This window comes from Crinia signifera, chromosome 12 (assembly GCF_055691185.1).
Source record: "Crinia signifera chromosome 12, ASM5569118v1, whole genome shotgun sequence".
NCBI lineage: Eukaryota > Metazoa > Chordata > Amphibia > Anura > Myobatrachidae > Crinia > Crinia signifera.
The window spans coordinates 17,815,457-17,839,253 of NC_139228.1; the positions used below are offsets into that span (position 1 = coordinate 17,815,457).

The 23,797-nt window shown below is 43.3% G+C and overlaps 1 protein-coding gene across 3 annotated transcripts in view; it reads left to right on the top strand.

Annotated features, from left to right (window-relative positions):
- The window catches only part of SLC25A21 (solute carrier family 25 member 21), a 277,131-nt gene that overhangs the window by 163,673 nt on the left and 89,661 nt on the right, over positions 1-23,797 (top strand). For all 3 annotated transcript variants that reach the window (XM_083166219.1, XM_083166220.1, XM_083166221.1), the window contains exon 4: positions 4,382-4,465. In XM_083166219.1, coding sequence (XP_083022345.1) covers positions 4,382-4,465 — 84 coding nt within the window. The remainder of the gene's footprint in view (positions 1-4,381; positions 4,466-23,797) is intronic.

Sequence of the window (23,797 nt, forward strand, 5' to 3'; positions counted from 1 at the left end):
TCAATGATTTCCCAGGAACTCCTCTATGTTGACATACGTGGACATGTACACCATACAAGTGTAGGGGCAATCGCTTACAAGGCAAAACCGCGCCCTGTCAGTAATTGCCCCTTTATAAAAATATCCAAATTCGGCTGGCATCCCAGGCAACGTTACATACGGCCCCATATGTCCATATATTGCTGGAATCTACAGTATGTCTCCCTTTTGTGAAAATAAATATGCACCTGCATTTTTTTAAAGGAAAATCCCCTGCATTGTTGTAATTATTGTTGTATTATTGATGAAATATATTTGGTCAAAATATAATGTTTTTATGACAACAGCAAATATTTTGCATACAGTTTGGTTAGTAGTTAGGGGTAAATTTACTATGTTGAAAATGGGATGATTCTATCTATTATCTTCTAGAAGGCGCTAAATAAATAAGTAGAATCTGATTGGTATTTTCGATAGAACTCCCATCTTAGTAAACTTACCCCTGACGGTACAGTCATCTTGTGGAATTTATGGGGGGAAATTTACTAAGATGGGAGTTATTTTTAACATGGAATGTTGCTATAGGCACCCAATTAGAATCTACTTCTCAATTATTTAGCACCTTCTAGAAGATAATAGAGATTTTCTGATTGGTTGCCCATAGCAAGATCCCAGGTGAAATAGAAGTCCCATCTTCGTGAATTTTCCCCTATGTGTCTAGGAATGTGGACCTTTTCTTGACGTGTCGCCCAGTCTCAAAATAAATCTGTCACACATTTTGTTGCTATTGTTTTCTTTTGTGTTAGAAGGTGAAATGTACAAGAGCAAAATCTCTTCTACCTGTTTCCCAACATTCCACTTTAAGGAAATTCTGTAACTTAAACTAAGCTATTTCTGGATTGAAACCGCTACTAGTATACCTTTTTATTTTCTGAGATTTTTAATTAAACAAAAATTTGTTAAACTGATTTTAATAACAGTTTCTTATATAGCGAACGCATATGAGACAGGTTTTTTAAGCGCGTGATCAAGGCAACATGATAAAAAAAAAAAGTTGCCATTTTTCCAACCAATGAAATGCCCATCTGAATATGGCTCAAACATTAATAGTCAATACAGTATTCAGTTTCCGTATTATTGTGCTACAGGTATAATATTACTTTATATACTTTTTATTACATTTTATATACTTAATAGAATTTTTGTATTTCTGGAAAGTTTTAATATCAATTCATTTATTTTTCACCGCATCCTCATTCAATAATATATATTGGACCAGATGCACTAAGCTTCAAAAGTGATTAAATGGAGAGTGATAAACAGCCAACCAATCAGCTCTTGTCTGACATTTTTCAAATGCAGTCTGTGACATTGATGTAAGGAGCTGATTGGCTGGCTGTTTATCACTCTCCTTTTTATCACTTTTTGAAGGTGGCTACATCTGGCCCACAAAGCTTCAATAGTGATAACATGGAGAGTGATGAACAACCAACCAATCAGCTCCTGCCTGACATTTTTCAGACACAGTCTGTGATAAGGCAGGTAGGAGCTGATTGGCTATCAGTTAATCATTTTATCACTTTTGAAGCTTAGTGCATCTGGCCCATTGTGAGCATCACTGGACAGTTCATAAAAAAGAGAAAAAAATGATTACTCCCACCTGCAAGCATAAAACCGCTTGTCCACTCACGTAGCACCCCAATTTACCTGTCCCATACCTTGTACCCCAGTTTCCATCAGTTCGCATTTTTGACCCCAAAAACAAACATTATTGGCAATTAAAAATAATTGAAACCATCTAAGTTCTTAATTAGTCATTCACAAGTGTGTTCAAGAAGTTCTAAACCAAATCTCCACATTTTAACCTAAAAAAGGGATTTTGCACTATTCAAAGTAGTAGGTGAAATAAAATTTGCTGTAAAACCTACAGTATGGAGACTCTTCGCCAGATAACGTTTTGCAGATATTTGGATAGCTTGTTTTCATAATTGCAATAAAAAGCCCCATTTGTATTGACAAACCACATTTTCGTGTCTAATAGGATACCCTCGTAATATACTGTAGTCCTTATTTTCCAAGTTCTGTACACTTGGAAGAATAAAGGTGCTAACGCGCTATGCAAATTTTTGAAATGATGTGTACAATAACAATATTGTTATTTATATTATCGTGCACTAAATCAATAAGGAATTGTGCTCCCGCGAATCGTTAACGACTCCCCCTGTCGTCTGAACATGCAGGCCAACATGCTTTAATCGTCAACCACTGCATGTTCAGTGGGGGGGCCGTGTGATGTCACTGAACGATGTTGTTCAGCGTGTGTGCCCTATATCGTTCATATAGTTTGTACTCAGCTGAAGTAATTAACAGAGATATATTATCTGCATGAATATGCTTGTTAACCCCAAGGTTAATTCAAAGAGTCTCCAGCGTTCCATGAAAACTCACCTCTTCAGGCAAGCTTATCAAATTCCAGAACCAGTCACTTAGGGGGGTATTCGTCGCGGAGATGCCCGCCGGGCCCTGTTCAATGCTGTCTACCCCAACAACATTGAGCAGGGTATCTCGGCAGAACAAGCCCGACATCACAAGCTCGTTCTGCTGATAACGGCCGGGAAGTGACGAGCTGTCGGCTGCAGCTCGCCTCTTCCCGGCCACGCCCCCTTCTTGTCCCGCTGCAGGCGGGACATTGAATACCCCCCTGCATGTTCTCGGTCGAGCTGACCGAGAAGGGGACTGGGTCACGGCGGTCGAGCAAGCTCGACTGCCGTGACCCTCACATTGAATACCCCCTTAAACCTGCGTATACCATTCCTATCTGATCACATCCCCACTGTACATTCCACACATATCCACTCTTTCTTTTTCACATTTTCCAACCTCCTGACCCCTTGCCAAACTGCTGGGTCACCGTATCATACAGCACACCAGGAAACTTGCATTCTGGTGGAATTAATGCAATAAAGAATACAGTATCTATCCTTATGTATCAATGCCTAATTCCCGATAGATTGTAAGCTTGCGAGCAGGGCCCTCCTACCTTTTGACTGTCTGTAAATACCCAGTTTGTTGTATCACTGTCTCCTTTTTAAAGCGCAACGGAATATGCCGCACTATGTAATAAACTGTTAATAATAAAATAAATAAATATGCCTGTTAATGACTTATTCTTCGAAGTGTTCCGCACATATTGATTTCAGTGTTATATAAATAGAAAGTCACGTTTTCATTGTATTGATATGTAATCGCAGTCCGAGTCTCACATAGGGTCAGATGTATCAAGCTTCAAATAGTGATAAACCACCAGCCAATCAGCTCCTACCTGTCATTTTTCAAACCCAGCCTGTAACATGACAGGTAGGAATTGATTGGCTGGTGGTTTATCACTCTCCATTATATCACTTTTTGAAGCTTGATACATTTGGCCCTTTGTGATATGGGCTCTATTTGCTCTTGTTACCTGGCTCTGGGTCCATAGAATATTGATAGAACTACTGTATTAGTATAACAGTAAATAGTAATAATACTTAAGGGTTCTATTTACTAAGTTTTGCATGGAGGATAAATTGGGTGCCAAATGAGTGGCCGACAGTTGGGATTCCGACAGTTGTTTTTCCGACATCAGAATGCCGACTGTCGGGCTCTTGAATCCCGAGTGTCGGGCTCTTGAATCCCGACTGTCGGGCTCTTGAATCCCGACTGTCGGGCTCTTGAATCCCGACTGTCGGGCTCTTGAATCCCGACTGTCGGGCTCTTGAATCCCGACTGTCGGGCTCTTGAATCCCGACTGTCGGGCTCTTGAATCCCGACTTACATGGGCTGTTTTCCCCCGTGGGGTTCCACAACCCCATAGAGGGAGAATATAAAAAGTGGCGAACACAGCAAGCCCGCAAAGGGGCTACAATGTCAGGGCACCTGACGTTCGGGTTTCCGATGTCAGAGAAACAAACATCGGAATCCCGAATTTTGGGGACTTATACCATACCCGGATAAATTACCAGCCAACCAGCTTGTAACTGCCATGTTACAGACTGTCTTTGAAGAATGCCAGGAGCTGATTGGTTGGCACTTTATTTCAGTTGACTTTATATCCATCGAAGGCTTAGTAAATAGGCATTAAGATTGTTGGAAGCAACATTGAATACAGTTGCAGCTCCAATTAAAAACAACCCCCCAAATTCATGTCAACCTTTTTGACTGTCGACCTTACCACTGTCGACCTAATGCTTGTGTTGACCTTCAAACCCACCTTAGCCATGTCGACATATTTTAGGTGTTCACCTAAGCCCTGTCGACCTTCAGTGGTCCATCCAATGACCATACCCCTTTTAAGAGCATCATAATGTGTAGATTACATTAGTTTTCTAATTAATATTCATTAAATTTTGTCTTGTATGTTTAGATTTCAGATCCAAAGAAATACGACCGATCCATCCAGTTACAAGAGCTTAGGAGATTGCTTCAAAAAGATCTATCGCACTGAAAGGTAAGTGTCCAGTCTCAGTAATTCCTGAACAGGAAATATCACACCAAACCATTCTAAGGCCCTGGTATGCAACCTATTTCCTAGCAGCAGGTCCAGGACACGAGACCTATGTGATGCCGGTTTTCCCATTGAATGCACAAAGGTTCTGTTGCAGTAGGGTTAGACAGTGTCAGATATGTAAAAAGTGATGGGCGTTTCTCATGTATGACTGGGAGGTGAATACTAGTCGGTGACGGACTAGGGCAGGAAGGGCCCACCAGAGGCTTGGACAGCCATCAGAGAACCTGTAACTGAAGCTCTTATAGCGTAACAAAATCAGTAGTTGCTCCAGAGCATGGGGGGGGGGGGGGGGGGGGCAGCACAGTTCACAATTCAAAGAGGGGAAAAATTGCCATTGATTCAGTTTGGAATGGCAGTTGGTTTGTCTTCCCTATTTGAATTTTAAACTGCGCTGCAGCCGCCTCTCTGAAGCCTTCCATTCCTATCATTTAAGTGCGTTGTCTTAAATTTTACATTAGAGAAAAAGGGAACTGGGCTCTTAGGTGGTGGGGCCCACACGGGGATTACCCAGGGTTGCCGACTTTTTTATTCTCCTCTCCGGGAGAAGCCCGGAGAGGAGAGTTTCAGCAGCCGTTCAGGGGGCGGGGCTTAAGCGTGACATCACTAAGCCCCGCCCCCACGATGCTAACTCAGTAAATTTACGGTTCTCCATGGAGGGGGCGGGGCTAAAATGACGCGATTGTGTCATTTTAGCTCCGCCCCCTCCTCTGAGACCCGAGGATTGCGGCATTTTAATGCCGCGATCCGGGGGACAGCGGGGGTGCCCCCTGAATCCGGGAGGGTTGCCCACCCTTCCGGGAGCCGGGAGGGGGACCCGATTTTCGGGAGACTCCCGGAAATTCCGGGAGGGTCGGCAACCATGCGATTACCTCCGTGGGCCAGTTTGACCCTGCTACTAGTACATACCCAAATGGTTTAGTGAGCATGTTATGGTCTCTGTATGCTCTGGGGGCATGTGAATGCAAGTGGCTGTAGTCCCAGAGGCCATGATCAGACAGAGAAACTTCATGCGCTATAGTCCTGGTGCTAGAATTAATGGTGGCATCTGCAGATGCACCATTCAGAATTACAGTGTTTACAGATGCTAAAAGTGGGGATCCCAGTCCTGGCACATTCAGCTGCATGGATGTACACAAGGGAAAGCAGATGTAGTGCCATTTGCATGATAGGCAGCAGCCAATAGATGCTGCTGCACTTTGGTGTACAGAATCGGGCCCAATGCCTCTCATGCTTTTTATTCACAGGGGCAGATATACTAAGCCTTGGAGGGTGATCAGAGAGAACACACCAGCCAATTAACTCCTAGCTGCCATGTTACAGGCTGTTTGAAAAGAGAGAGATATGATTGGTTGGTAGTTTATCTTTCTGCAAGACTAAAGCTGGCCATACATCAGAAAGATCGATCTTAAGATCGATTGCGCTCATGATTGTGTACAATTTCCCTTGAAATCCCGGCAGTCCTTGGTGGTTTTTGGACACACAATCTGCATACAATCCATCATACAATCAGTCATACAATCCATCTGCTGATGGATTGTATGATTGTGTACTTAAGATGTGCACAAAATCTGCATACAATCCATCTTACAATCAATTGAGATTGTATGATTGTGTACAATATCTTTCTGATGTATGGCCACCTTTAGTACATCTCCCACACATTCTATACATCCCTCCCACTGCAACTTCACAAACTGGGCCTTCTGTTACCAGTGCACATGTAAACGGTGAGAAGCAAGTTCACACATGACCACAACAACGAGATTAGGCCTGGCTGGCAAGACTGTACATTATTACCACTTCTTGCCAATACCCAAGAGAACGGGAGGCCATTAATGAACAGGCTCCTTGCTCCCTAATTATATGTGTTGCTTGAATATACAGTGCCAGGCTCCCCCCTGACATAACTACATACATTTGGTAACCAGCTGTCACACATACAAAGCAGTTTCCCTTTCTCTGTCAGGATTGTGTGCCTTCAAAGACAGAACTGACATTTGGGAGACAGTCATTCTCTGTGCTCAAAGGGGAATTTTAAAGTGGGCATATGGAAAAATAAAGGAAGTAGTTACAGCACGCACGCTCTGGGAAATTGGGTGTGGCCACACAAAAGGGGGCATGTCTTTAAGTGCAGTGTACCACACCACATACCCCTTATACACATTATACACCACACTAGTAAGACCCCCTTATACAGATGGAGCCAGCCTTATAATTTCCGCTGGTGCACCAGATGCTTTGATCTGGCGTCTGGGACACCAACGTCTCGGACGCACGCACGTCCATTGCCGGGAATGGGGTGCGCCGATGGCGGAAATGATAAGGCTGGCTACATCTGTAGTATTTACTACTAGTGACCCTTACACATTATGCCACAAGGTATGAGCCAACATTTAAGGACAGTGGGACAGGGAGAGGGCCAGCAGAGAGAGAGAGTGAGTGACAGTGGGAACACATAGAGAGTGATAGCAGGAACACAGAGATAGTGACAGATGCTGACACAAGGATGCCAACACACATGCAGATACTAACACACAGGCATAACTACACTGACACAAAGACGATGACACAATGACGCCGACACACAGACAGATGCTAATACTGAAACATGGATGGACATCAACGCTTACCATTTTGTCTCTCCACACATGATTTCCTCAGCAGCCAGGCGGGTACTTGTGTAGTATCACGGCTCCCACGATGGGCATCGTACAGGGAAAAATCGCATCGCATCGCATGCGATCGCATTCGATGTGATGCGATGCAATGCAATGTCATTTTTCACTGAAATCATGGACATGTGTTAAAATCATGTAAAATGCACCCTAAATGTAATTTTTCACACTGTACCACCCCCACTATCAACGCCAACCCGAAGCGTCGTGAGCGGCGGCGGTACGCGTCCTACGACCTTTTCTTACCCCCACTATCCACGTCGGCGTGGAGTTGAGAATAGAAAGTGTGGCGAGCGCAGCGAGCCACCGAGCCCGAAGCGTGGCGAGCGTACACGGATACCTGTGAAGCCCGCGAGCGTACACGGATACCTGTGAAGCCCGCGAGGGGACACGGATACCTGTGAAGCCCGCGAGGGGACATGGATACCTGTGAAGGTATCTGCGTCCCCTCGCTGTGCTCGCCACACTTCGGGCTCGGTGGCTCGCTGCGCTCGCCACACTTTCTATTCTCCACGCCGACGTGGATAGTGGGGGTATGAAAAGGTCGTAGGACGCGTACCGCCGCCCCTCGCGGGCTCGCTGCGCTCGCCACGCTTCGGGTTGGCGTTGATAGTGGGGGTGGTACAGTGTGAAAAATGACATTTGGGGTGCATTTCACATGTTTGATACTAATTTAAATGCATTGGGATTCATTGGTGATCAAAATGGCATGTGATTTTTTTCACAAATGCATAAAAACCTGGTAAAATGCCATCGCATGCCACTACATATGGCATGCGATGGGAGCCGTCAAGGTATACAAGTACCGCCAGGCGTTCCCATGGGCATGACCCTTGTCCGCAGCCCCATGTACCCCACCCGCATTGCTCCATGCGAATGGGACGGCGACTATACAAGTAGCCGCGTCCGTTCCTAAATGGAGCCTGCGCATAAATCATACCTCCCAACATTCGCCGTTCCTGAAGCGGGACGGTGGTCCTGTGCGCCGGAGGCGTGCCGAAAATTTTGGGGGCGTGGCCTAATTTGGGGGCGTGGTCTATACTCGCGGCTCTTCCGCGAGGCCACGCCCCCATTTTGCCGCTATGGGGGCATGACCCAGAGGCTCTGTGAGCCTCTAGCCATGCCCCCAGTCCCCTGGCTGCGGGAATAGACGCTGTGCGCATGCGCACAGCGTTTATTCCCCGCTGCTTAGCAGCTGGCAGGGGGGACTCCCAACAGCCCCCCCACACCGCGGGACACTGCCGCCCGCGGGTGGGACATCGGGACAGGCCCTGGCAATCGGGACTGTCCCGATAAAATCGGGACTGTTGGGAGGTATGATAAATACTTAGGTGCATGCACAGTAGCCAAACATCACTCCCCCATTTGAACATGCGGGGGAGCGTGGAGATCAGAATGACCTCCTCCATAGTACATAATGTGCACACAATTTTGGTTGTAATTGTGAGTCATTATGTGCTAGATTAGTGAAGATTTGTCCAGAGATAACTCTATAGCACAGTGTAAAAGATATGTGCGTCAGCCGCTCTGATAAAGAAACAGGACTCTTTTTTTTTTGGCTGCTGAAGTTTTAGGGTCCGGTTTGCACTGACGGCCGCAGCAGGAAAGTTAAGCTACTCGAGGCAGTCTGTTTATGAAGGGCTGACAGCTTTATGGCTAGCATTAACAGATTGAATGTTTATTGGGGCAAATGTTTGTACGGCGGATTAGCCTAGGAACCTGGGCTCCGGCCTTTAGACATTTGCAAATACTCTCAGGGATCAGATGGTGTTAAAATTTTCCTATAGCAGTTTCCATCAGCTTGCCTTGTACATGCCACTAGTGTTCTCTGTCCTCCAATCTTTCTACTTCAGTGTCAGTATAAATGTCAGTATAAAATATTAATGAGTGTTTGCAGAGTTATATTCCTTTACTATTGCTCTTTACCCTTAACTAGAGCTGTCCGCCAGGCAGGCAATAAGCTGCGTGTACATGTACAAGGCAGGGATTTGGCCCCCAGCTGGCTTCAAAACCCCCTAGCCCCCTTTTTATGACATCATTATTAACAGGATCTAGCACACAAGCATGAACGCTCATGGCACCTTTTTGCTTTAAAGTTTTTGTACTGCTCCTTATTCATGACTTGGCATAGGGTCCTTGATTTTATTACATTGTATATACTAATTAGATTGAGATAGATGATTTGTAGTCATTTGCGTATCACCTGCTGTCTTGCTATTATGCATTCTTTAAAGTAAAATCAAGTGTGGCAATTTTTCACATTTTAATTTGTATTATGTCAATCAGTGGTGTGCCTACAAATTTTATGGTGCCCCCTCCCCCATAGTACCTGTCCGTTGTCAGGGATCCACACCTCTGTTGCAGGTTTGCGATCCCTTTGCTCGCTCGCCCCCTTTATACTATGTAAACTGCCCCTCCCAAAATAGCCACTTTCTCCTTAAGTTACCTTTTGCAAGTATTTCCTTCGCCGAGGCACTCGCAGCCTGAGTGACAGGCAGGGGGCGTTCCTGGGTGGACCCCCAGTGTTTCATAGGTGTGCCCACCTAATTCTGGGTGCCCCCATAGAAAGACGTTTCCCTGCCTGTTGGGGGCGGGCGGATGACGTCAGTGCAGTGGTTGGCGTGTACACCACATCCATTTGTATCCCTGCACATGGATTCAAGTGTCCCATGTGTGGCGGGGGGGGGGGGGGGGCATTGCGTTTGGCAGGGCGACATTAACCTGCTCACTAGGCTGTGAAAACACGCAGACTAGTGTACAGGTCTGAATCTACTTAAACCGAGGAAGATAAAAATGTACAGGATGATCAGTATGTCATTATTATGTCCTATGCTGGGTTCAACTCCCTATAAATGCAATAGTTCGGCACCATTGGTAAATGAATATAATACTTGAACCATTGGTAGATGAACATCAGACCATAAGTATGTAAAAAAAAAAACCTGCGACCGTGCGCTATTGGGGTTTGCACATGCGCAAAAATTGCGCATGCCTAAAACCCAACCATCGGAGCAGGGGCCGAATGCAGATCACTACGAGTCATCCAGAATTGGCCCCATAGGTTGCTCTGTCTCAACCAGCAGTTGTACCCACAGATTATCTAGGGATATATGTATTACCTGTGTATTTCCTATACCATTCCACTGGAAATGCTTGCAATCTCCAATATACAGTAATACAACACTATTTACAGATCAAGCACATGTAAAAAATAGAAACAATAAAGGCCGATATTGATCATGCAGCACATGTGAAACCTCCGCACACTGCAATTGGTGTATAGAGGAGTGGGAGGGGCTTGGTGCAGCCTCCCTGCTTTAAGGAGGGCCTTGTCACACCAAGCTGCTAATGTAAGCGTGACCCAACTGTTTGCAGAGAAACGTGTATGCCGCTTTAATCGGTTATGCTTTGATAGCAGTGGTTATCTGTGCGTATAAACGGTTCAGCTTGCCAGAATATCTCACATCTAGGGGTTAATGGAGTGAGCCATTTGCCTGGGTAGATGGCAGTCAGCCAAGATCCACATACAGTACAGCTTGCCCCACGGTGGTGTTGTGTGGAAGAAAAGACATTAGCAGGAAGCAGCTATCTCCTTTGCCAAATTCTCAACAGAAGCATTTGTTCTTTTTTGTAAAGGCAAGCAAATACTTCTAATGCAGGTAAATCCGGGTAGCACGAGATTTATTGTATGTCAACAGTGGGGAGGGGGGAGGAAGAACTACGTAAGCAAATATGGGCAGTGGGTGAGGACAGATAGTTCAGGGACATGAGAATAAAGTTTGTTGGGGAGTTCATGCAAGTATTCTAGTTTGTCATGTATGCAGCCTTTCAGAGCCACAACTAGACATTTTGGAGCCCCATGCCAGAAAGAGTATTTGTGTCACCTACCTGTTTTTTTTTTTTTTTTAAAGATAGGTACAGTGTGCACTAAAGATGTGTGCCAAAATTATAGGGGCGTGCTTAATGGGGTAGGGGTGTGCTTCTCGGGGAAGGGGCATGGCCACAAAATAGCACCGATTCACATTACACTTTACAGTAGTGTCCATTAAACAAATTATACCGCACAGTAGTACTCCTTATACCCATTACGCCACTTAATATTTCCCCTTATACCCATTACGCCACACATACATACATATACCCATTACGCCACACATACACACAATATTTTTGTATATATACAAAAATATTTGGCAACACCTGTTAAGTATTGAATTCAGGTGTTTCAATCAGACCCGTCGCCATAGGTGTATAAAATAAAGCACCAGGCCATGCAGTTTCCATTTGCAAACATTTCCGATACAAAATGAGTTGTTCTGAAGAGTTCAGTGACGTCAAACGTGGTACTGAGATAGGATACCGTCTTTGTGTGATACTGTGATAGGATGCCACCTTTGTAATCAGACAGTTTGAGAAATGTCATCCCTGCTGGATGTTCAATGGTCAACTGTAAGTTTTATTATTAGAAAGCGGAAGACCACGTAAAATCACAGAGGAGGATCAACTACTGCTAAGGCGCATGGTGTGTAAAAGTCACTAATGCTCTGCTGGACCCATAGATGAGGAGATACAATATTCCACTGGCATTAATGTCAGCACAAAAACTGTGTGGCAGGAGCTTAATGAAAAAGGTTTCCATTTCTGAGCAACTGCATGCAAAGCCCAATGCCAAGCGATGGATGGAGTATTGTACAGCACGTTGACACTGGACTGTGGAGCAGTGGAAGTGTGTCCAATTAAGTGGCAAATCATGCTTCTTTGTCTGGCAGCCAGATGGACGAGTCTGGGTTTGGTGGATGCCGGCAGAATGATTCCTTGTCTGACTGCCATTATGCCGTAAAGTTTGGTGAAGGAGGGATTATGGTATGGGGCTGTTTTTTCAGCTTTAGTCTAGATCCCTTATCGCTATTGAAGGGCAATCCTAATACTTTAACATACCAAGACATTTTGAACCATGCTATGCTTCCAACTTTGTGGCATCAGTTTGGGGAAGGCCCTTTACTATTTTAACATGACTGCGCCCAAGTGCACAAAACAAGGACTATAAAGACATGGTTTAAAGAGTTCAGTGTCCTGCACAGAGCCCTGATCTTAAAATCCATTGACCACCTTTGGGATGAACTGGAACAGAAATTTCGAGCCAGGCCTTCTTGTCCAAGACCAGTGCTTGACCCTTATAAATGCTCTACAAAATGAATGAATACTTTCCTCCATATCTATCTATCTATCTATCTATCTATCTATCTATCTATATGAATATGTGGCCAGTAACCCCCGGCACTCTGGTGCAGCCACTTTAGACTGGGCAATCCTGCTCCATGTGCCCTTTCCAGAGGTTTATAGACCTCTCTCAAATATTTCATATTCAAAATGATGGCACTCAGGAGACTTGTAGCATGGAGCAAAAAAAAAAAAGGAAGTGCTGAATTTACATATAAGCAGTCGTCTACATTTTGGGAAACGTATCCCCTTCCTCAGGACTCACAAATACACAGTGATGTACAGCAAATATATTTACAAGGTATTTATTGCACCTTGTATATATATTTGCTGTACATCACTGTATAATTGTGAGTCCCGAGTAAGGGGACACATTCCCCGAAATGTAGACAACCGCTGATATGTAGTTACCATTTACTTTATTAACCGGAGGGTTAAATTCCCTATTTTAGGGTCAGCTTTCTATTAAATGGGAATTGTGCTTCATTCCTATTCTAGATCAGAGTTCTTTACTTTTTCTAGAGACCAGCTGGTCTAAATTGTGGTTGAATTTTTTTTTTACAAAATGAATAAATGTGTTCCCGAAATATCTGGATAATAACCTTGATTACTCATTATTGTTTATGAATACCGTTCATCGGAGGGGCAGATTGGGATGGAAAACCAGCCTGGGAAAATTCTGGAAGCAGCCCACATTGAGGGGGTGGAGTCTGTTGAAGGGGTGGAATTCCCCCCCTATAGCCTGAATCTGAGTTGGAAAGCTGCATCCGTCCTTTTCCTGCAGTTGTGTCTGCGACTTTATGCTATATCCACTACAATGCCCTTCCCTGGTATCCTTGGCGGATTGTGAATTTAAAGTGGCCCTGTAAAAATATCCCTAAAGTGGCCCCCTTGCATGCCAACCTCACTCACCTACTACCTCAGAAAACACTCACACAGCATGCCACCATCTACCCACTAGCACACCCACACCAACAGTCTGCCACCCTCTGCCAGCCACAAATGGTCCTACACGAGCGCCGGCCCACTAGGAAACTTCTTACTTGGTTACTTATAGCCAGTGTCGAACTGGGACATGAAGTGCCTACCAGTAGCTACTCTCCAGAGGGGGTATGGCCAGCTGCATCATAGGTTTGGCCACCCATTAGGAGTGCAAGGCCAGTGCCCCATGATAAATATATATTTTCCCCTGTACCATGTGGGCCAGTTTGGCTTTGCTTAAAGCAGTTCCTTAATAGCTCTTTCAATCTTTTCTTACAACAAGTCATATTCATGAAGTTTACATGTTGTTGCCCAACAGGAGCCCTCAGGTCTAGGGTATAACACCTTAAATCCATATATAATCAAATGGTGGTAAATTGCACAGATGAAGCATCAAACTCTATGACAGATGAATATTAGTATCTAATACTCGCCTGTCATTACCTGCCACACATTACAGTGATACGCTGGACACCTCACCTGGTGCTGACTAGATGTAGTTTGCTTATCAGTAAATGGTTCATAAACTGATGCTTGATTTGTGCAAAAAACACAATTTTTTTACATTAAATATTAATATTTACTATTACTATTCATATTTTAGGATTAGAGTACCCCTTACACAGAGTTGTCTTTTCTCTCCTTTAAAGGAAGGTCGGTTTGGGAATAGTTTCCACAGGGAAGCCTCCTGGTGGTCTGGCACACCTCTAGGGCTGCTTATGGCCACTAGAGTTTAGAGGCTGACAATGGTGATGTGGGTGTGTTGAGGGGGAGAGGGTGGCAAGCTGGCGATGTGGGCATGTAAAGATAGTGATCAGTAGCGAATGAGGGCCTGGGACCAGTGGCATATTTATGGTGCCGCAGCCCCGCTGCAGCTTGGGGGAGCCAGAACCGGATGGGTGTACTGAAAGTACCTAACCCTAGCAGCCATTGTGGATGGCCAGATTGCTTCCAATCTAGTGGCAGAACTTTGGACTTTTTTTTTATTAAATAGTGCCTTAGGGCAGTGCCACCATCACTTATCGCTTTTCTTCCTTTGCCACCACTGTCCCGTACCTCCCCTCCCCATCTGCCACCTGTGCCTATTGTTTGGACTATGAATGGGGGGGAGCCGACACTGAACATTACGGTGACCAGTCATGGCGTGAAAATGGAACAGTATGCTGCACTTGGCGCTGTGCGGGGAAACCCGGGGCTGGCAGTGTTGATTAGACAGAGGGTGTGACCTAGCGCCGCTGAGGGGACCCACGCTGATGTGGTTACCTGGCGTTGCTGAGGGGATCCGCTCTGATGTGGTGACCAAGAGCCGCTGAGTTGACCAGCCCAGCTAAGGAAATCCGGTGTTACTGTTTGAGAAACCAAGCAGTTTATACTGAATGAGAGGGAGCGGGGACAGTAACCTGTGCCTCTCTCTCCTTTTTTTGTTCTCTTTTTTGCACTCACTCACTCTCCCAGCCCCCTCACTCTCCCAGCCCCCTCACTCTCATATTGTTCTCTCTTCTTTTACACTCTTATCTCACCTGCACTCTCATTCTCCCCCTCCCTCCCCCCTCCTCTCTCACCTCCCCTTTCCCCTTTCTGTCCCCTCCCCTATCTTCTCTCCCCCCCTCTTTCTTTCTCTCTTTCTCCCTCTCCCTCTCTCATTCCTCTTTTTCGCTTTGTCTCACTCTCAAGCACTGCCTCTTGGGGGAGAGTCCGTGCAAATTTTTTTTCACAGCTAGTACCGCCAATGACCACTTATGGCCACTTGATGGACCAAATTATTCCTTTGTGTGCTAAAAGATGTCATAACAGAAAATGAAATACATTTTTGCAGGGACACTGATCTGTTTCAAAGTTGATGAATATAGATAGAGAGCTGTGAATACAGATATTGGAGGTAGGAGCAGACAGGGTATGGGAATGGGTGGAGAGTTTGTGGGCTAAAAACTGTCACAGCTCAAAGTGAAAGTGAAAAAAATTTCTGAAAGTACTGTACATTGAAGAAGCCATAATTTTGACAGGCTTTTAACTAGTATTGTCATATTGAGCATGTGCACATCTTGCATCTGTATTGGGAATTGTATGTTGCATCTATTTGTGGTCCCTTAATCTTGGAGAGGCAGAATTAGGGCTTTACATATTAGATGGATATTTTTTTCTAACATTAACTAAGTGCATGTTTTACAGTTGATAATGATTACAGATTTACAGTTGATGATGATTACAGATTTACAGTTGATGATGATTACAGATTTACAGTTGATGGCGATTACAAATTTACAGTTGATGGTGATTACAGATTTACAGTTGATGATGATTGCTGCAAGATTGTTCCAGACCTTATGATGCATGAATTTCAAACTATGGACATAAAACCCCAAATACATCCATGTACCTGGATATTAATATGTTCATCTCTAACTCAGACCTTTTAAAATGAAAAATACGTAGTTCAAAAAGCCTTAAGTACAAATATTTTAGAATCTGGGGTCTGAAATGTTCCCTTTTTTTCTGTTAAATAACTCAAACTTTCTCATGGATATGCAACTTGTTCATAAAAGCTGACTGACTGCCTAATTATTTGTTTACCACAAAATATGTATACATTTAATATGTATAATGGTGTGTACACACGGATACAATCACCTTGCGACTATATATTCAGAATCGCATCGGTATCGCACGCAGATCGCAAGGGTTTTAACTCTTGCGATCCCGATGCGCGCTCCCGTATCGCACGGCAAAAAGTCTTGGCTGCCTTGACTATATAGTGCAGATGTGCACTATATAGTCAAAATTGTATGCCATCGCATGCATGCCGATCGGGGATTGCATCGCACGGCACATCTAACGTATGTACACACCATTAGTTCCATATTTGTTTTGTAAGCAATGTTTATTTTTATGTTTCTTTCAAATCCAGGAGTTGCAGCCAACATATTTTAGGCTGTTATTTTACGTTAAGTGTTTAACAGGAAATTTCATGCTAAAGTTCTATTTTCAATTATCCAAATTTATACATAACCTAATTGTCTGTGATGTATTAACAAGAACCATTACCTTCTTTAAAATGCTTTTTTTTTAAATTAACTTTTATAAAAACAAATATAATATGTATTTTGAGGATTCTTCTGCTAAACATCTGTATTCAGTGTTTTTTTTATTTTATTTTGACAAATTCACTCAGAGTTAACCCTTTGTTTGCCAACGCTGCTGTGAGTGATCCTCAAAATACCAGCGCCGCTCACATCGACTTACAGAAATGTTGGTACTCAAAGGGTTAATAAAAAGGTTTGCTTGCCAATTTTCACACCTATTTTTACAAATTCGCCTGGTACGCAAAGGGCAGTGTTCAATGACTATAATCGGCATGTGCAGCTAATCCTGTTTAGGATTCGCTGCTCACTTGCTGTGTTCCGGTGGGCTGGAGCCTTCGCTGCCAGCCCTCGCTGACACAGTATTCAATGCCGCAGGGGCTCGCTGCCCCTGACGGCGAATCATAACCCCTGCGGCAGGGAGCCGGGGGACAGCGGCAGGCAGGGAGATGGAAGTCTCCCTGCCTGCCCCAGAATGTATGTGGGGGTAGGAGGGCTGCCCCCTGGGAGAGCTAGCAGGGGACCGGGTAGGAGCCGCTAGCACTGCTCTCGATCGTGCATATGTAATGATCGGGAGCAGTGAATTTATGAATATGTAATGAGCGGCTCTCGGCTCCTGGCCCCCTGCTGGCTGTTATGGTATCCGGACTATTTGTCTACAACAAGAAGATAGACAGCCATTAGGTCGACACTATTAGTTTGACAACTCAATAGGTCGACATGCTTTTAGGTCGACATGTCATTAGGTCGACATGCCATTAGGCCAACACTGCCATTAGGTCGACAGTGTCTAGGTTGACAGTCAAAAGGTTGACATGGTTTTTTTCACTGTTTTTTGAGCCGACATGTGCCGACAGGCGGTATTTCATGCCCTACCATCCACTAGGGCGTGGAGTTAGATTATAATAGTGTGCCGAGCGCAGCGAGGCACCGTGCCCAAAGCATCGCGAGCGATGTGAGGGGCTGCGGTTCACTTCAAACTGTGTCCATGTCGACTGTGTTGACATTTGGGTAAAAAAACAGTGAAAAAAACCATGTCGACCTTTTGACTGTCGACCTTTTGACTGTCGACCTAATGGTATGTTGACCTAATGGTATGTTGACTTAAAAGCATGTCGACCTATTGAGTTGTCGAACTAATAGTGTCGACCTAATGGCTGTCTATCTTCTTGTTGTAGACAAATGGTCCCACATCCGGCTGTTATGTGTAAAAAAATATATATATTTTTTTTTATTAAATATATATTCATGTGCTGTAAGCACATGAATAAAAATAGCATGCCCCTTCAGATAAAATTCCTGATTTTTTTGCACTAATTTTTTTTTTTTTTAAACTTTATTTTAAAAGTTCACATTACACTTTACCATGAAAAGATGGCGATAGCTAAAGGATGACACACAGTGAAAATCACTTAGAAAGCAATTCGCCATCTTCTCATTGAATACACTCGCAGCGAATCACATTGAAAAACCCATTGAAAAACCACCGCGAATTGCGGAGACTATCAGACGGCGAATTGTCCGTCATTCACTGTTCGCAGACGGCGAAAAGTGCACGTTGAATAGGGTTTCTAACACAAAAAAAACACCTTCCAACGCGAAAATAGCACAAATTCGCCATGAAACATGGCAAATTGGCCTCATTGAATACTGCCCAAAGAGTTAATAGTATAATTACAACGTATAATAGCATAACAATAGTAGAATTACAACATATAACAACACTATTGTAATTACAGAAATTTGAGTTCATGGTTACAATCAATTACTATAATTGTAATAATTGATCATAATACATGAATTGACTGGAGAAACAATGTATCATTTTTGCTTTTAAATATGATCAAATACACAAACTTTGAGAATTTGACCTGTATTCAATCCCTTCACTATTCCCGCGGGGGTGAAATAGGGGGGGGGGGTGCCTATTCAATGCTGTCTTTCCCCGACCGCATTGTAGAGGCATCTCGGCAGAATGGACCTGACTTTAAAAGCAGTCAGGTAGGTTTTGCCGAGAACGGCCGTGGATTGTCGAGATCACAGCCGTATCTCGATGATCCATGGCCGTTTCCGCGGATATGCCCCCTTTTCGTCATTTGGCAAGTGGGACATTGACTCCTGCCTGCCGAATAACAGGTGATCGGGCCCAGAACAGGCCAGGGTCGCATCTGTTGGGACGTCCCGACAGTCGTGACCCGGGATTGAATACCCCCCTATGTATTAATTAAGCGTATTTATGTGTTATTTATAGTTAGATAAATCTAGATTTATCAGTATAGTCATTTGTTGGAATTACTGTATATCATTTTAAAATATGAACCACCCATAGTGGTCAAAAAATATTTGAAAAGTCGATTTTTTTTCCAAAAAGTTAAAAAAAAAATCCCAATAAATCTTTAAACTGAACAGATCGCCACACCCAATTTTGGTAATATACCCTTTCCTTAATGGTAAAGTTTTTCAAAACTTTGCAAAATAATATTCAATTCTTTCTTTTCCATAGAAGCAGAAAATTAAATTTATATTGCAAAGTGTTGATATTTATGCAAAAAAGTTAACATGTATCCTTTAAACAATAGCAACATGAAGATAATAATACAAGCTTGTTAAAAATGGATCCCATACAAGATTTAAAGGATCAGATGGTGCATCCAGATAATGGTCAAAAGTCCTTCAGTCTGTCAGCAAGACACTCCCTTTATCTTCATCTCCTGGACAGTCTCCAAATACCAATTCCTGCTCAGTGCCTTAATGCATTTTGATTCCAATATCTATGTTAGAAGGCAGCAAGGAGATTTTTGCCATCTTTGAAAATCCATGCAGTTCCTCTTCCCTGCCTGGGGTGTCGCTGTCTGCTGTGGTGTTTCTAGCATAGGTCTGGTTTGCATATTATCAGTGCTGATATACAGACCACACTGTACTAGAAGTACTACAGCAGACAGAGACACCCCAGACAGGGAAGAGGAACTGCATGGGTTTTCAAAGATGGCGGGTGCTAGAATGAATACTATCATACCAGTATTGTCATATTGAGCATGTGCACATCTTGCATCTGCATTAGGAATTGCATCTATTTTTGGCCCCTTAATCTTGGAGAGGCAGAATTAGGGCTTTACATACAGTGTTAGATGGAAATTTTGTGCTAACATTAAGTGCATGTTTTACAGTTGATGATGATTACAGATTTACAGTTGATGGTGGTTACAGATTTACAGTTGATGGTGATTACAGATTTACAGTTAATGGTGGTTACAGATTTACAGTTGATGGTAATTACAGATTTACTGTTGATGATGATTGCTGCAAGATTGTTCCAGACCTTATGATGCATGAATTTCAAACTATGGACATAAAACCCCAAATGCATCCAGGTACCTGGACATTAATATGTTCATCTCTAACTCAGACCTTTTAAAATTAAAAATAAGTAGTTCAAAAAGCCTCATGTACATATTGGGGCCTGAAATGTTCCATTTTTTTTGTAATTTAAGTATTTGAATCTTTCTTATGGCTATGCGACTTGTTCATAAAAGCTGACTGTCTGCCTAATTATTTGTGTACCACATAATATGGATACATTTATATGTATTAGTTCCATATTTGTTTTGTAGCCAATGTTTATATTTCAAATCCAGGAGGCGCAGCCAACATATCGTAGGCTGTTCGTTTACGAGTGTTTAACAGGAAATGTCCTATTTTAAATTATCCAAATTGATTCATAAAATATTTGTCTGTGATATACTAACAAGAACCATTACCTTCTTTAAAATGCTTATTTTCTTAACTTTCATAAAACTACTATTATATATATTTTGTTAGTATTTTTTCTTTTACTTTACTATCCTTTGGAAAAACAGGATATGTCTGAATATGGCGCAGCCCTTTCTCAATAAGATGTAGTCTGAATATTTTTTTCAGAAATTTATTTGTGACATTTGCATGAATAAAATAAAATATAAACAAATAATGAACAAAAAGTATGGGCAAACATTCAAAGTGTACTTTCCAATGATGTTACTGCACAGACAGATGTTAAAGTCCAACACAAGTAAGGGGACCAAGATCTCACCGCAATCCATCTTTTTGGTGAGATCTTGGTCCCCTTACTTGTGTTGGACTTTAACATCTGTCTGTGCAGTAACATCATTGGAAAGTACACTTTGAATGTTTGCCCATACTTTTTGTTCATTATTTGTTTATATTTTATTTTATTCATGCAAATGTCACAAATAAATTTCTGAAAAAAATATTCAGACTACATCTTATTGAGAAAGGGCTGCGCCATATTCAGACATATCCTGTTTTTCCACGTATTTGTCTAGGAAGGTGGTGTACCTTCCCTTTATGTCTGATCAGGCTGCACCCTTTTCAATTTAAATTGCGCTGACCTGCTCCACAAGTAACCTGTTTCTACCACTTTACTATCCTTTGTAATACGGACTCTTGTGCTAAACATCTGTGGTTGATTTCAAATAAATGAATTAAATGTTGTTGTTTTATTTAAATTTATTTTGACAAATTAACTCAAAGAGTTTACCCTTTAAATGTCAACGCTGTTGTGAGCGATCGTCAAAATATCTGCTAAAAATGCCAGCGCTCTTCACAGCGACTTACAGCAATGTTGGTACTCAAAGGGTTCATTTGCTTGGCAATTTTCACACCTATTTTTACAAATTCGTCTGGCACTCAGAGTTAATAGTATAACGTATAATAACATAACAATAATAGTATTACAACATACAAGGTATAACATATAACAACACTATGGTAATGACATGAATTGATTGGAGAAACCACGTATAATTTTTGCTTTTAAATATGATCAAATACAAAAAAAATTGAGATTATAGCCTGTATTCAATCCCCCGCCGCTATTTCTGACGGGGGAAATAGCAGTGGGCGCCTATTCATGGCTGTCTTTCCCGACTGCATTGAAGAGGCATCTCGGCAGAACGGACCTAACTTTAAAAGCCGAGAACTGCAATGGATTGTCGAGTTCACGCCCGTATCTTTACAATCCATGGCTCTTTCCACGGACATGCCCCCTTTTCAACGTTTGGCAGGTGGGACATTGAGTCCCTCCTGCCGAATAACAGGCGAGCAGGCCAAGAACAGGACATGGTCGCGACTGTCGGGACATCCCGACAGTCGTGACCTGGGTTTGAACACCCCCATATGTATTAAGCATGTTTATGTGTTATTTATAGTTAGATAGATCTAGATTTATCAGTATAGTCATCTGGGGGGAATTATATCAGTTGAAAATATGAAACACCCATAGTGGTCCAAAAAATATTTGAAAAGTCGATATATTACAAAAAGTTTAAATAAGGTCCCAAAAAAATGTTTAAACTGAACAGACCACCACACTCAATTGTGGTAATATACCCTTTCCTTAAGGGTAAAGTTTTTCAAAAAGGATCAGATGGTGCATCCAGATAATGGTGAAATGTCCTTCAGCCTGTCAGCAAGACACTCCCTTTATCTTCCTCTCCTGGACAGTCTCCAAATACCAATCCCTGCTCAGTGCCTTAATGCATTTTGGATCCAATATCTATAAGAAGGCAGCAAGGAAATTTTAGCCCTATTCACTATTCATCTACCCCCTCCTCCAAAATTCACCTTGGGCAGCTGTGCCTGTTTGCTATGTTTGCCAAAGACTTGAATCTGTAACCTTCCCCCACATTTATGCCTCTATTAAAGGATTATGCGCCTGATTCAGACTTGATCTCTAATGGACAAAACCATGCTGCACTGCAGGTGGGGCAGATGTAACATGTGCAGAGAGAGTTAGATCTGGGTGGGGTGTGTTCAAACTGAGATCTATATTGCAGTGTAAAAATAAAGCAGTCAGTATTTACCCTGCACAGAAACAAAATAACTCACCCAAATCTAACTCTCTGCACATGTTACATCTGCCCCACCTGCAGTGCACTTGGTTTTGTCCATTTGAGAAAGATTTTGGATTTGCGATCAAGTCTGAATCAAGCCCAATTTTTGTTTTACAAGACGATATTTGTTGGGTGCTGTTTTCTCATGGACTGGAGCTGGTAAAGTGATGATTTACTTACTGGTGTAACGTTAGATATATTACCATGATATTGGAAATACTGTCTGCATAGCATTAAGGGTTGTAACATATATTTGCTATATGGATTTTATTATCTACAGTATATAGTTACTAGCTTTTTTGGGGCATACAATTAGGTGCGTTGGCTACTCGTAGAGCAAGGAGAAGGGAGGAAGCTGTGAGGGCCAGTTATATCTTACTATTTGCTCTTATTCTCCCTTTCCAAGTCTTGTACGTTTACATCGTTTACAGCCTTATACTGCTTTTATACAAAAAAGCCGGATTGAAGCCAGGTTTTTGGAACCAGCTCCAACCCGGGTGCGACCAATTTACACCGCTGTCCCCACCCAGCATAATCGGGTCCTGAGCCAGTGCTTGGAAATAACATCATATCCAAGCGATGGGAAATCTGCCAGGCCATCCGGGAGCAGGGCCATCTTAACATTGGTGGGGGCCCTGGGCAAATCAGGCACCCCCCCCCCCCCCACATACCTATGTGGAGCAGCAACCGAGCAACGGTGTCCGGGAGCTTGTAGCAGGAAGCACTGCTGATTTTGAAAAGACTGTCCAGACGCTTATTGGCTGACAGTATTCAGCAAGTGTGCGTGAGGCCATTCTTTTCAAGATCAGCAGCGCGTCCCGCCCCACCGCCCGGAAAAAAGCGATCCAAGCTTCCAGCTGCCCGGTAGCCCTGCTGCCCACCACACGCCGCTGCAGCAGTTCCCCAGGGCAGTGCCATCTTCCCCCATTGGGGTGAGCCCCTAGAATCCTTGGGCCCCTGGGCAACTGCCCATTAAGTCCAATGGGAAAGACGGCACTAGCCGGCAGACCACTTAACACAGAAATTGCGTTTAGGAGGTATGGGCTCCCCCATTGATGTAAATGGGCCCTGGGTTGGATGACCTGGGATACCCCTTTACACTGCCCCTGAACACGGGTCTCACCCATGTTCCACACACCAAATTTCCCTTGTAGGATTGCTGGGTTAAAAACAAAGATATTTTTCAGGGGTCCTGACCCGGGGCATCCCGAGAATTGCCAGGGAAATTTGTTTGGTGTAAAAGGGGTATTACTGAACAAAATTTGTTACATTTTCAAATTTAGAATCTAGTAGTAGGTACTGTATGATAGTAACAAAATCCCCAGATCCTGGGAGGGAATGTGGAGATGGAGCGAGATGGCAATGCACAGCTGTGTGGGTAAGACATCATGCATTTCTGTGTGGCCTGGCTCTTGATGGATGAATGAG